Genomic DNA, 13,349 nt, shown 5'->3' with positions numbered 1-13,349 from the left:
CTCTGAAGCATCCCATTTCGTCCTCTCCTTTCCCAACGCAGAGCCCACCCAATGAGAGCTCATCCGTCCACCCACTGGAGGGTTCACTAGGCGGCTTTGGGTGGGAGGCCCAAGGCGAGCGGATCTGCTCTGAGGGCACAGCACCCCAGCGCCACCGGAGGCTCACCGCCGACCTTCCCTAGCGGCGGGTTAGGCCGTGCCAGGGGACGCAGGGTCCAGGCCGACTCCGCCCCCGCCTGAGATCCCGCGGGAACGTCGCACTGTGCTACCAGACACTCGGTGCACGCCAGAGCACGAGTCCTAACGGCAACCGACAGCGGTTTGACCTTGAAGGTCTGGCACCGCCCCCTCTCCCCAGCAGCCCGGGCCGCACGCCGCCCCGCAGCGCCGGGCTGCAGTCCGGAGCCGGTCCTAGTCCTCCAGGAGCTTCTCTCCACATCCAATGGAAGAACGAAGTGGTCCGGGCCAATGGCCACCGCCAAAGTAGCCAGAGCGGTTGAGCCTATCAAAGTTCAGCTTTACGTTTCTCCCGCCCCCGAAACGCCAGGGGCGGGCCGTTAGGCCAAGTCCGCCAATCAAGGGCCAATAAACAAGACGCTTCCAAGATCAAAGGGGAAGGGGTGGGACCTACTGGACTAATGACAAGCTATCTGGCGAATAGCACAGATAAATTTTTACTCCGTAAAAAGGGGGCGGGGACACGTTAGGGTCTACACCAATGGCTGGCTGGGGGGCGTGTCCTCGGGGCCAAGCGGGAGCCGGAGGCCCCGGGCTCTCTGGGCCGCGCCTGAGGCGGACGCAACGGGGCCGGGGGGCGGCGGCAGTAGTGGCGGCAGCGGCGGCGCGAGTGGGCGCCGCGGCTGGCCGAAGTGGATGGAGTTGGAGGGGCGGAGTGCAGGCGGCGTGGCGGGAGGACCAGCTGCTGGGCCTGGGCGGAGCCCCGGGGAGTCCGCGCTGCTGGACGGGTGGCTGCAGCGGGGCGTGGGCCGGGGGGCCGGCGGCGGGGAGGCGGGGGCCTATCAGCCCCCTGTGCGGCTGGATCCAGAGTCCGGCCCGGAATACGAAGCGCTGCCGGCTGGAGCCACTGTCACCACGCACATGGTGGCGGGCGCCGTGGCAGGGATCCTGGAACATTGCGTGATGTACCCGATCGACTGCGTCAAGGTGAGACCTGGACCAGGCTGCGAACCCGACCTGTGGCTGACCCGACCCTGAGCCTTGTTTAGAGCCAGAATCCCGACTGAGACCCAGAGCTGATGGGTTCCTTCCTGGCTCCTACCTCTACGCACGGTTTGAGCCAATACTTCATGCAAGCAAAGTCCTGGCTGGGAGATGACCTCAGTCAGGAACCAGGACTTACCTCTAACGGTCAGTGAGATCTGAGTCGAGACGAAGCAAAAAATCTTGTCAGCCAAAGACTTGATCCCGACTGGGACTAAGCAGGAATGGGATGGGAGGGGGGATCCCGAAGCACAGGTAAGTCGATAACAAGTCAGCCGGCATGAAATCAGACGGTGAACTCTGATAACTTGGCTTGAGATGTGCTTCGGGTCGGTGCTTTTACAAGCTCCTTGCAGCGTCTTCCCTTAAAAGTGACAGGGCAGGAACCGGAATCTGGTATCTCTCAGCTAGATAAAAGTACGTATTAAATCTTAACCCGTGAGAGGTTGAAAATCATTGTGCGGTCAGAAGTGAGAGTGGAATGGATATGGGAAAAGGCATGTTAAGAAAAAATGGTTTCGGTTTCTCTGTGAGGCAAGATTGGTAGCCCATCTATTTCTTGAACGTAGAAATTGAGCTGGGATTAAGATTGTACGATCAGGGAGCGCATCAGCCCCTACACAGCAGAGGTGAAACTGATAGCCTCTTTCTTTGGGCCCCTGGATTTGACGAAAAGGGAAACAACTGGAGGGAAGTGTGATGATATTAGAAAGCAGATGTGGAAAAATAATTTGATTATCAGGTATGCGTAGGGTTGGACATAAAGCCAATTGCATCCACAAGCAAGCAGGAAGATTTGTAGACAGGTCAGGTCCCTGGGAAGAAGCCTGGGGGGAAATGGAAACATTATTTTTCCTTGCTGTTCTTATACTTTATGTAAAGTCTAAACTGAAGGGGAAGTAACTTCGCGGGGTTCTTGAAGTAGCTGTTGAGAATGTTGCTTTCTTTATACCACTTGTGTAGGCACTCTCCTGACAGCTCTTTGATGGATGTTTTCACAGGACAGCATCCACTTAAGCCATGCAAAAAAATCAGTTTCTTCTGCTTGCCCCTGGTTTCATACTGTTTTGCATTCTTGTTAGTAAAGTGGATAAGGAACTAGGGAAAGTGCTTCTGAGCTTTGTGAATGGGTTTGCGTTGTGGAGAGGAAATGGAGACAGTGTTCCTGAGCTGTGTGAATGGCATTGAGTTGGCCAGTGTTTTCAGCACATTCCAGGCTAACTCCCGGCAGCTTAACCTGCCTGAGGTGAACGTGAGCATTTTAAATGTCCTTGTCAATGGAGAGAGTTAGTCCGTGAACTGGAGTTAAGGCTGGAGGTGTTCCTTGGGTAGCAGCATTTCCCAGATAACTTGCTGTGCTTACCTTAAAAGAAATAATAAAGCCTATATGAGAGAAACCACTAATGAACTGTAAAATGAGCACATAGAAATAACAGTGATTCAGACATTTATTTGATAGACTGTAGGTTGGATGTCTTGAGTTAATGAATGCTACATAGCCAAAAGTTGAGAGAGTTTACTTCAGAGTAACCTCTCTCAGATCCAAATACAGCAGAGGATGTGGACTGCTGTGTTCAGGATAAGTATCCTATGGAAGACAGATAGAGAAAGCAGTAGAATTGTTTAATGGGATGCACTGTGATCATCTCCAGATTAAAAATGTTACTACTGGGGTTGGGAAGGCATCTCCGTCATAAATCGTCTGTTATTGGTCACATGAAAATCCAGGCATGGTGGTCCTTGTCTGTGATCCCAGTGTTGGGGAAGTAGGAGCGATCAGGTGGATTCTTGGAACTCACTAGCCAGCCAGGATAGCCAAATCCACGAGTTCCAGGCCAGACTGGTCTGTGTAGTCAGACCCTGTTTCAATAAATAAAACAAGGTGGAAAGTGATTGAGGAAGATGCCTCCACACACATTCACAGATTTGCACATAATCCAAACAAACAGGTAAACTGCCATATAGAAAGGAAAGAAAAAAAATGTTACTACTACCTATCAGTTTGATACTTGTATTGTTACAAAATAGTAAGAGGCTTCTCCTTACTTTATAATGCTGTTTTGGCTTTAAACAGTTTTATGAATTCCCTTGTTAGATATGCCTTTAGAGCCAGGTGTTGGTGGCTCATGCATTTAATTTAGAAGACAGAGGTAGGCAGATCTCTGTGTTTGGGGCTAGCCTGGTCTACACAGTTAGTTCCAGGATATCCAGGACTACCCAGAGAAACTCCATCTCAAAAACAGGGGAGTAGGTGGAGAAAGATGAGGAGGAGGAGGTGGCAGAAGGAGGAGGAGGAGGAGGAGGAGAAGAAGAGCCTCTAGAATATCCTTAGTGAGGGCGAAAAGAATCAATGAAAAGATTATGCAGCAATAGAGACCACTCAGAATCTAATATGGCATACCAGAATGGGCCATAGTGCCTGCTCTCTAAACATAAGGAAGGGCTGGCACATAAAACCCCTGACTTACTTCCAAGTCTGTAGGTTGAGAGAACACAAGAGGAGGCAGTTTCCAGGTGTGTTGTGTAACCAGAGGATTACTGGGGTAAGTTGTGTCTAGCCTTCAAAGGTTAACTATTTGGAATAATAGTTCCTAATCACCTATATATGCTTTGGGACCTGTACAGTTCTGCAGTCTAGCCTCTAAACCCTACTCTAAAAAAATTTGTTGTTTGATTTGAAGGACAAATGCCTAAGAGTCTTCAAAAATGCAAACGTTTATCTCAGAAGAATCATCTCTCCTTGCTGTTAATGCTGGGAATTAAAATGATAAGAAGATAGTCTGGTATGAATTAGTGTTCTAACATCTAATGTTTTTGTGCAGGCATGAATGTAACTCAAATCCCTTCTCTTAGAATGGGCTTCCCAGCTCATTTGTCCCCTGGCAGATCTACTGCTTTCCCCATGGATGGTGGAGAGGAGAAGCAGCCCAACCAGACTCTAAGACTGGACTGGAAACAGGTTGGAGCCAAAAGGGACACCACAGTGTTTGCCACGGAATGCTGACGTTGTCTCTTGGCATGCTGGCCTATGTATCCCTAGCCACTTATCAGGGTCAAGTTGACTTAAAATATCCTTGGGAAAGACCATGGGAAGTTAGCATAGCCTTGCTAGGCCACAGTTATCAAGCCAGCTATTTCCATGATCATAATAGGGAGGTTTGGGAATCCAGATAAATTGCAATTTCCTTTTGTAGGCCTCAGAGCCTTCTGGCTGCCTCCCTTATGCAGGGGACCATTTTGGGCTCTGCAGTAGTGAAGAAGAGAGGAAAAGAGCACAGAGAAGTCTTTCTTGAATGCCGGATGTAAAGGTTATCTCTATACATCCACCAGTGAAAGGTTAGGAAATACATCACTGCTGACTGGTGTTTTCTCACACCTCATGATGATAACTAAGTATCAGTAAATGCCAGTCGGTGTTACTTTCTAGCACTGTGTGAAGTTCTTATTTCATAGAGGAAGAAAGGCTTGGAGAGCAGTTAAGTAACTTGTCAAAGGTCACAGAGTCTTGAGTGGCAGAGCCGTGATTTCAGTTGAGCCTGTGACTCATCAACCTTCCTTATGGCTTCCCAAATGCGGTTTTCAAGAACCAAGCAAGCTCAAGAATCACAGTGGAGCTCACCTGTGCATGTATAACCTTCAGAGCTACATCTGAATGTGCAGTGCAAATTACTGCAGGCCAGAAAAACCTCACAGTAAACACTCACATGTGCTGGCTTTAGAGTTAAGCCTGGCTTATTACTGGCTAAGGACTGATTAGTTGCCCATGTGAAGTGATGTATATGGACATGAACAAATATATTTTAGAATCATGTTTTAATGATCTTACATTTAGAGGACTTTATAAATTATAATTTTTACATGCCTTGTTTCTTTTTATCCATATAGCATGGCAATTTTCTTTCTCTCTGAGCACCTTTTAGATTATTTTATTTTATCTGTGTGTGTGTGTGTTGCCTGCACATATGTCTGAGCACCGTGTGAGTACTTGGTGCCCATGGAGATGAGAAGGGCATTGGATTCCCTGGAACTGGGGTTAGGGATGGTTGGGAGTTGCTGTGTTGGTGCTGGGAATCAGGCCCATTCCCTCCGCAGGCACAATGCTGTTAACTGCTGGGCCAACTTCCAGCCCTGCATGATGAGATTCACAGTGAGAGAAGTTGGGTGATGAAGTCAAGACTGAGCATGCCCAGCGAAACCAGCATTCAGACCAGGCCTCCTGTCAGACAGCACCAAAGCAACAAACCCCTCCACTTTTTGTCTGCTTGTTTGTTTGTTTTTTGAGACAGGGTTTCTCTTTGTAGCCCTGGCTGTCCTGGAACTCTGAGTGTAGACCAGGCTGGCCTCGAACTCAGAGATTCACCTGCCTCTGCTTCTGACTGCTGGGATCAAAGGCGTGCGCCACTGCTGGCAGCTTACTTAGCTTCTCTTCAGTGCTTGGTAGTGGTGTTTATTTTTGTTTGTTTCATACTATAGCTTCTTATATGTTCTTAGAGATTTCATGATTCTGCAAAAAATGTATTTCTTGGCTCAAAAATATGGGCATCCATATTCATTCTTGTCTTTGGACTATTTTATGCCTGGGTCCTGTTTGGTCTGCATAGGGCTGCACTGTCATTGAATTAGACTAGAATGTGTTTGTAAAATGTCTGGAGTAACTTCCACTTGGGGATGGAGAGTTCTCTGAGGCCAGAGTCTTTCATCACTGGTTGCCACACGCCCTTGACTGTAGCAAGGCACTGCAGTTTTTGATTTCTCTTGTAGAAGACCGGTTGCAACCAGACTTCTGGAAGTGTGGGTTGTTAAGCCACCAGGCCCAGATTTAATCACACCCTTTGGATAGTTTTGAGAACAGGAAACTGAACGTTCATTGTGATAGGTGATATGTGATAGTTCTGATTGAAAGTCCACTAATGAACAATTTAAGCATGCAGTGTTATGTCAGTAGCAGGCAGGAGACAATAACTCCAGAGGAATGTGGATTGCTTGCGGCTAACCAGGACCTGTTAATCTGGTTAGTTTCTCTTCTATGCTTTTGAGAAAAGGCCTGATTCTTGGATCCCAGTTGGCTAGTTTGAGTCAGGCAGATTCAGGCTTTTGAATCTGAATAGTGATTAGAATGAAGCTGGAGTTGAAACTGCCGCTGGCCATCAGTTGCTCCTGTTGGCTCACTAGTGGCTGAAGTTTTTATTTTCTGAACGGTGAGGACATATCTGACAGTAGGTCATTCATTTACGCAGCAGACAGGTCCTAGAGGTCCCTGGGTACCAGTATGTTGTTTGTAGGCTCCACTCTACCTTAGCTTTGAAGTGTGTCAGGAGACCAAAGATTTTTGTGGAATGACATGCTTCAAAGAAGGTCTGGTGAGATGGATTTCCAATTTCTTTTTAAGATTTATGTTTATTTTTAGAGCTGTATATAATATGTGTTTGTGGAGGGGGAAAGTGTGTCTAATATGGAGTCCTGAAGGCATTGGCTCCCCTGGAGCTGGGGTTACAGTTGTGAACCACCCAGCATGAGTACTGGGAACTGAATTTAGGTCCTCTGAAAGAGCAGTGTACATTTGTAAGGACTGAGCCATCTCTCCAGCCCTCTTTTCTTTTTTAAACATTCACAGAGAGAATGAGAGTAAGAGCGTGAGTGAGCAAGCGAGCTTTAGAGCTTCTGTAGCACACCTGTGGAAGTCAGAGGACCACTTGTGAAAACCAGCTTTCTTATGCTTCCTGGGTTTTAAGGATCAAATTCAGGTTGACAGGCTTGGGGCCAGTGACTTTATTCACTGAGACGTCTCGCTGGCTTGGATGCCTAAATTTCAGTAAAACTTTGTGGATATTATTCCCTCCCCTCCCCTCCCCTCCCCTCCCCTCCCCTCCCCTTCCCTTCTTTTTTTTTTTTTTTTCAAGACTTTTCAAGACAGGGTTTCGCTTTGTAGCTCTGGTTGTCTTGGAACTCACACTCTGTAGGCCAGAGTGGCTTCAAACTCATGAGCTCGCCCGCCTCTTCATCCTGAGTGCTGGGATTCAGCACCACCCATCTTACTCTGGCTAGTCTACAAGTGTCTACTATACGCTCTCACCTCAGACACTGACTCCTCAAAGATGGCGTTTCACAGAGGCTGGTTTTATTTGCCAAGGCTGTTTTGAGGATCCAGTCAGTTTAGATGAGAAATCTGAATGGTCCTTAGTTCTAAGGATTAGTTTGGTCCCCATCTTCACGGTCTGGGACCAGACTTCTTTCCCAGGAGCAGCATCTATTGGGAATTAATTTCTAGTAAGACTCTAACATGCAGACTCAGCTTCCAAAGACACATAGTCTGAAAAGATATCAAAAGGTAGACCACCTTCTCGGTAGTCTGTGTGGTCCGGAAGCAGGGCCAGGGCTGAGCTTTAGAATAAAGTACCGAGTGTGCTGTAGACAATATGTATTTGAATTAAAGGTTGGGTTGTATTTTCATTATGTGTATGTGCCTGAGTGTGGGTAGGTATGTATGTACGTATGTATGAATGTATGAATGAATGAATGTATGTGTGCAAATAACCACAGAGTCCAGAAAAGAGTGGTGGATCCCTTAGAGCTGGAGTTACAGGTGGTTGTGAGCCACCCAACATGGGAATTGAACTCAGGCCCTCTGTAAGAGTAGTACATACAGGCTGGAGAGATGGCTCAGCCGTTAAGAGCACTAACTGCTCTTCTAGAGGTCCTGAGTTCAATTCCTAGCAACCACATGGTGGCTCACAACCATCTACAGTGAGATCTGGTGCCCTCTTCTGGCCTGCAGACACACGTGCAGGCAGAACACTGTATACATAATAAATTGTTTGTTTGTTTTTGTTTTTGTTTTTTTCCAGCCAGGGTTTCTCTGTGTAGCCCTGGCTGTCCTGGAACTCACTCTGTAGACCAGGCTGGCCTCGAACTCAGAAATCTGCCTGCCTCTGCCTCCCAAGTGCTGGGATTAAAGGCGTGCGCCACCACTGCCTGGCATAAATAAATCTTTAAAAAAAAAAAAAAAAGAGTAGCACATGCTCTTAGTGGCTGTCCCATCTCTCCAGCCCAGACCTCTAAACTTAGGCTAGTGTATTAAGGTGTAAAGCAGCTTTGTGATTCTCAAACTTGGTATGTATTGTTGGGGCAGTGGGTCATTTTGAAGTTGCCGTGTGTTGCCAAGAGGCAGTGTTCTCAAGGGATGTGATGGTGTTTTGCTCTTTGGCTGTGGATGACTAGAGGAAAGAAGGTCCAAGTCTTGGAAGGATGACTCATAGATTCGGGAAGTTGTAAAAGCTGGATGCCCGGTGTCACTCCCACAGGCTGAACCAGTGCCCGGGGCCGGAGGGATGAGGTGGTTGAGAAGTTACAGTCACTGACTTTGCTTTTTCTGCTCTAATTTCAGACCCGGATGCAGAGTCTGCAGCCTGACCCAGCGGCCCGCTATCGAAATGTATTGGAGGCTCTCTGGAGAATCATGAGGACAGAGGGCCTGTGGAGGCCCATGCGGGGGCTGAATGTCACAGCAACAGGCGCAGGGCCTGCCCACGCCCTCTATTTTGCCTGCTACGAAAAGTTAAAAAAGACATTGAGTGATGTAATCCACCCAGGGGGCAATAGCCATATTGCCAATGGTATTGAGCCTTCCTGTGCTGGTCCCCACTCCCCCAACTCTCTGGGCTTTGCTGCTGTCAGTGTTTCCCAGCCTCGCATGGTTTGGAGCTGCAGCTTTGGGCTGGGGTAGGCCAGATTATAGGGGAGGGACTTCCAAACCTGACGTGCTCGGACAGCGGGCTGCTTCAACCCCACTCGTCCTTTGGGGCACCTCAACAAAGGTCACAGTGTCCTTCCTCCCTTACCAGCTTGACTTTTCTCTCATCTCCCTGGCATCCGCTTCTAATGCCTGGTAATGTGGAGACACACTTAACTACCCCCACTATGTGTGCTTTGGTAGTTGGGTGGTATCCTGCCTCTCAGGACGGGAGTGGAGGTGACCCCGCCACTCTCAAGGAAGCCTCAGCTCTTCCCCTCACCTTTTCAGGATCCCACTTGACCTGAGGCACTTGGTGTCATTGGGGGCATGACAAAGCCTTGACAAGTGAATGGGGGTGGAGTCAAGGGACTGTTTGGAGAATCCAGATGTTTTAGGGGTTGGGTGGAAATGAAGACATAGCAATACGAGGCAGAAGATGAAGAGCCATGTTGGTTGGAGAGAGTGGGGGATAGAGTTTTAGGGCCAACAGGGTAGGTCTGGGTGGGCCATGATAGTGTGATGGGATTTAGAGACAGGCTGGGCAGCTTGCAGGCAGTCAGAGAAGCAGATTAGATTGAGGTGCTGGCTCCCTGCCCCCATTCTCCCTGCACTGGTGGCCATTGTGCTGCATGCTTTGCCAGAAGTGCACCTGCCTCCTGCCAGGACATAGCTGCACTTATTCTTAGAGTCCCCTGCTGAGGACATTGGGCTGTCATCTTTGCTCCTTTGGGGCCATCCTGTCGGATATGGAGTGTGCAGTGATGACAGTTTTAAGTTAGGGGTATATCTTCCTTTCTGGGAGAAGGAGTCAGGATCAGTGGGTTCTGAGACCACTTCCTGGACTGACTCTTAACATTCCTTCCCTCCCCTGTGACCGCCACCCACTTTCACCTGGAGCCTCAGTGAAGTACTCCCCCTCTCGGCCTTACATGTGGCAGTTTTTCTCTCCTTTGCAGGTGCAGCTGGATGTGTGGCAACATTACTTCATGATGCAGCCATGAATCCAGCAGAAGGTAAAGATTCTTTAGTCATCCTTCTGGGTGGGCAGCCTGGTTCTGTTCTGCCTTGCAAAGGAAACCAGAGCACAATTTTTGTGGCAGAGCCTCTTATTTATACCACTAGATGGCGCTCCCTCCATTTGTTCAGTACTTGAGAGGAATCCCCTCTGTTGCTGAGGCAGCATAGTCTCTGGGATTTAATTCATCTTCAAGGCTTTCTTGGAAAAAGTGATGGCTCTGTTAGCTTAGTCCTGGGCTTTCCTAGAAGTCCGCTTTGTAGTATATTTGATCTCTGGTTTATGCAAATTATTTTGTGTTTCTTCAAAGAATGTAGGTTTTAACATTTTAAAATATAAAGTATTGCACTTACTGGAGTGTAGATAAAAGTGAAAGACTAAATTGTATAGTTTAACCCTTTCTTGCTACTAGGGTAGTAGGTTTTTAGGTGGAGGGAAATTCTCCAGAGACATTTGGTGAACTGAGGTGACCAGCCAACTGTGAGGGGCCATCTTCCTTCAGCTTAGGTGTGGCAGGACTCTGTAAACAGCTAAAGTTGGCTGGAGGTACATAGAACTCAAGCCATGTTATGTGTCTAATGGAATAAGAAATGTTCAGAAACTGAAGGCAGCACTTTTCGAGTAAGAATTGTAGTTTTTCATGGTAGCATTTTCTTTTGCCTCCCTTCTCAGGGACAGAATTGTAGGACCGTTCACTGCGGCATGCTCTGCCACTGAGCCATCTGTGGTTGAGAAAGGTTAAGATAATAATAAGAGGTCTTCATTTCACAGAGACCCTCTGAGGTTACTAAACTGTAGATATGCCGGGTGTTAGCTGTTTGGTTTTAAAGAAATCCTACTAGGAATGGGCTCATTTAAAAATTTTTCTTATTAACCCTTTCCCGCCCCGTCCTCCCTACAATAAGAGAAATACAGACTCTAAGGAAACTCATCATCCTTTGTTTTCTCCCCGTCCCATTGGCTGATCTGCTGACTTGGAACCCTGAATTGGGATGTCACTGGCTGGTGGCTGTCTTCGTTTTGCCCTTCTTCCTTCTGGTGGCACTCAGTCGTCAAGCAGAGGATGCAGATGTACAACTCACCGTACCACCGGGTGACAGACTGTGTTCGGGCAGTGTGGCAAAATGAAGGGGCCGGGGCCTTTTACCGCAGCTACACGACCCAGCTGACCATGAATGTTCCCTTCCAAGCCATTCACTTCATGACCTATGAGCTTCTGCAGGAGCATGTTAACCCCCAGAGACGGTACAACCCTAGCTCCCATGTGCTCTGTGGAGCCTGTGCAGGAGCAGTAGCTGCCGCTGCCACAACCCCACTGGACGTTTGCAAAACACTGCTCAACACCCAGGAATCCCTGGCTTTGAACTCAAATATTACTGGACACATCACAGGCATGGCTAGTGCCTTCAGGACGGTCTATCAAGTAGGCGGGGTGACTGCTTACTTCCGAGGGGTGCAGGCCAGAGTAATTTACCAGATCCCCTCCACAGCCATCGCATGGTCTGTGTATGAATTTTTCAAATACCTAATCACGAAGCGGCAAGAGGAATGGAGGGCAGGCAAGTGAAGAGATGCTGAGTGGACCAGGGTCCGACCGCATGGCTACATCCTGCCCTTCAGGCACAGTCTCTGGCTGCTGGCACACTCCAGTCTCAAGAGGGGTTGGAAGGAGAGAGAGAGCTTGCTCCAACTGTAGTTGGCTAACACTAGTTCTTGCCAACGTCTATTGCCACCGTTGTCTTTCCTCCTGGCCTTTCTGCAAGTTCAGCAAAGCCCACTGCAGTACCTCTGACACCGTCTCCATCCTGGGCCTGGCGACCTGCTCTAGACTGTTGCAGAGGATAAGCAGCGCGTCCCCCTGGTTCCTCATTAAAAAGAAAAAAGTCGTTCAGTGTTGTGTTGGGTTTGTCCTGTCGGGGGGGGGGGGGGGGGGGGGCATGCAGTGCTGTACCTGACCTGACTTGAAGCTTAATCAAGGGAGGGTTTGAGTGTGTCTAGTTTGGTTTCTGCTGACTTGAAATGACTTAGGAGGTTTAGGCCCTGTCTCCCTTGTCCAAGTAGTCTGCTTCAAGGGTCTCCCTGCTGCTGGGACCTGGCCTTTCCCTGCTGTGCCCTCAGCAGGTGCGCTCCTCCCATTGGCTGGCGCCTTTTCCTTTACTCAGCAGCGGGGCCTGGGGCTGATGATCTGGTTCTGGGTTCTGCCTGAGCACTGAATGTTTACCTGTGGCACTGTGTCTTCTAATGCAGTTACTGAGTTTAATTGTTCACTGAAGCTGCACATCCTGAAGAAGAGTGTGTGACAAGACTTGGTTTGACTTTCTAATCTGTTTGATGTTTATTTTGAGATACTGGAGAGAGCCCAGGGCCCCCTGAGTGTCAGGCATGCGTTTCACCACAGAGAGTCGTCATCAGCCTACTGAAGGTTTTACAAGGTACTTGAGCATACATGATCCCATGTAGTTCTGACAGAGTAATGAAGTAGGCTGTTTGACAGGAGCTCGGGGAGGCTGTGACATAGCCAAGGCCTCAGTAGGCTCGGAACAGAGGCTCTGACCCAGATGGGTTATCTTGTGAGTGAATCTAACCAAAGCTAGGAATTGAGCTGAGTAGGAAGGGGCTCTGACTGAAGACCCTCCTCACCCGCTGTCCGTGTGGATGCTCTCTGGAGCTCTCGGAGGTGGGTGGGTCAGCCGCTAGCAAGAAGTCCACATTTCACCACTCAGTAGTGATTGAGTGTTTCTCAGGCGTCCCTGGCCTGGGTAGAGATAAGAGCCGTAGCCTTCAAGGAGCGTCTTGTCTGGAGAAAGATGTATAAACAGACTAGAAGACAAATGACAAGAGCGTAGTTTAAACCTGGAATACTTGTGGAGAATGTAAGAATCCTAGTCTAGACTCGGAAGAAAATGACATCTAGGTGGCCCCAGGACAGGTCAGCTAAATAGGAGGAAAGGGAGGGGAGTGGGTTGCATGCCTGGAGGTGGGAGAGTAAGTAGCTTTTGGCAAGAGTGAGGCTGGGTGAGGTTGCAGCTGGGAAGTGGAGCGAGGGCTGGGCCGTAGAGCAGCTCAGAGGCTCAGAGTTTATCCTAAGGCGAAGCAAAGCATTACAAAGTTTAAGTGAGGCGGGCGTGATCATATTCACCATTTAAACATATCGCTTGGGCTCCTGGAGAAGGATTAAAGGGAGCAAGACTGGACAGGCAAGCAGGCCATGGAGAAAGCTGTTAGTCAGACAGCTGCACGGTGGTCTGCACAGGGATTGACGAGGCTGGAGCCATGTTAGGGTCGCAGGAGCAAGCAGATTTAGTTACGGAATAAACCTTGTCATCCTCCTGCCTGACAGCTCCTCAAGCATCTGAGGAAAACTGTGTCTGTGTGCACTTG

General features: G+C 48.8%; 1 protein-coding gene across 7 annotated transcripts; it reads left to right on the top strand.

The window, feature by feature from the left end:
* Positions 1-735: 735 nt before the first annotated feature.
* On the top strand, positions 736-11,854 carry Slc25a28 (solute carrier family 25 member 28). Of its 7 annotated transcripts, none has more exons than XM_076921835.1 (5): positions 1,025-1,164; positions 4,075-4,180; positions 8,606-8,834; positions 9,892-9,966; positions 11,018-11,854. In XM_076921835.1, the coding sequence occupies exons 2-5, from the start codon at positions 4,076-4,078 to the stop codon at positions 11,533-11,535; spliced, it is 927 nt and encodes a 308-aa protein (XP_076777950.1). In that variant the 5' UTR covers positions 1,025-1,164; position 4,075; the 3' UTR covers positions 11,536-11,854. The 7 variants fall into 7 exon arrangements, with proteins under 7 accessions (XP_076777923.1, XP_034372975.1, XP_076777950.1 ...); XM_076921825.1 differs by having other exon boundaries at positions 1,033-1,164; positions 4,044-4,180; XM_076921808.1 differs by lacking the exon at positions 4,075-4,180 and having other exon boundaries at positions 736-1,164.
* The last annotated feature ends 1,495 nt before the right edge of the window (positions 11,855-13,349 follow it).

This window comes from Arvicanthis niloticus, chromosome 1, assembly GCF_011762505.2.
Source record: "Arvicanthis niloticus isolate mArvNil1 chromosome 1, mArvNil1.pat.X, whole genome shotgun sequence".
In the NCBI taxonomy this organism is placed as follows: Eukaryota; Metazoa; Chordata; class Mammalia; order Rodentia; family Muridae; genus Arvicanthis; species Arvicanthis niloticus.
This window is presented reverse-complemented; position numbering and strand designations above follow the sequence as displayed.

Excerpts from the sequence above, each read along its gene's own strand:
- Slc25a28 (XM_076921808.1), top strand. The coding sequence starts at position 874 with ATGGAGTTGGAGGGGCGGAGTGCAGGCGGCGTGGCGGGAGGACCAGCT. Across the intron at positions 1,165-8,605 it reads ACCCGATCGACTGCGTCAAG|ACCCGGATGCAGAGTCTGCA; the intron begins GTGAGACCTGGA and ends CTCTAATTTCAG. Across the intron at positions 8,835-9,891 it reads CAATAGCCATATTGCCAATG|TTTTTCTCTCCTTTGCAGGT; the intron begins GTATTGAGCCTT and ends TACATGTGGCAG.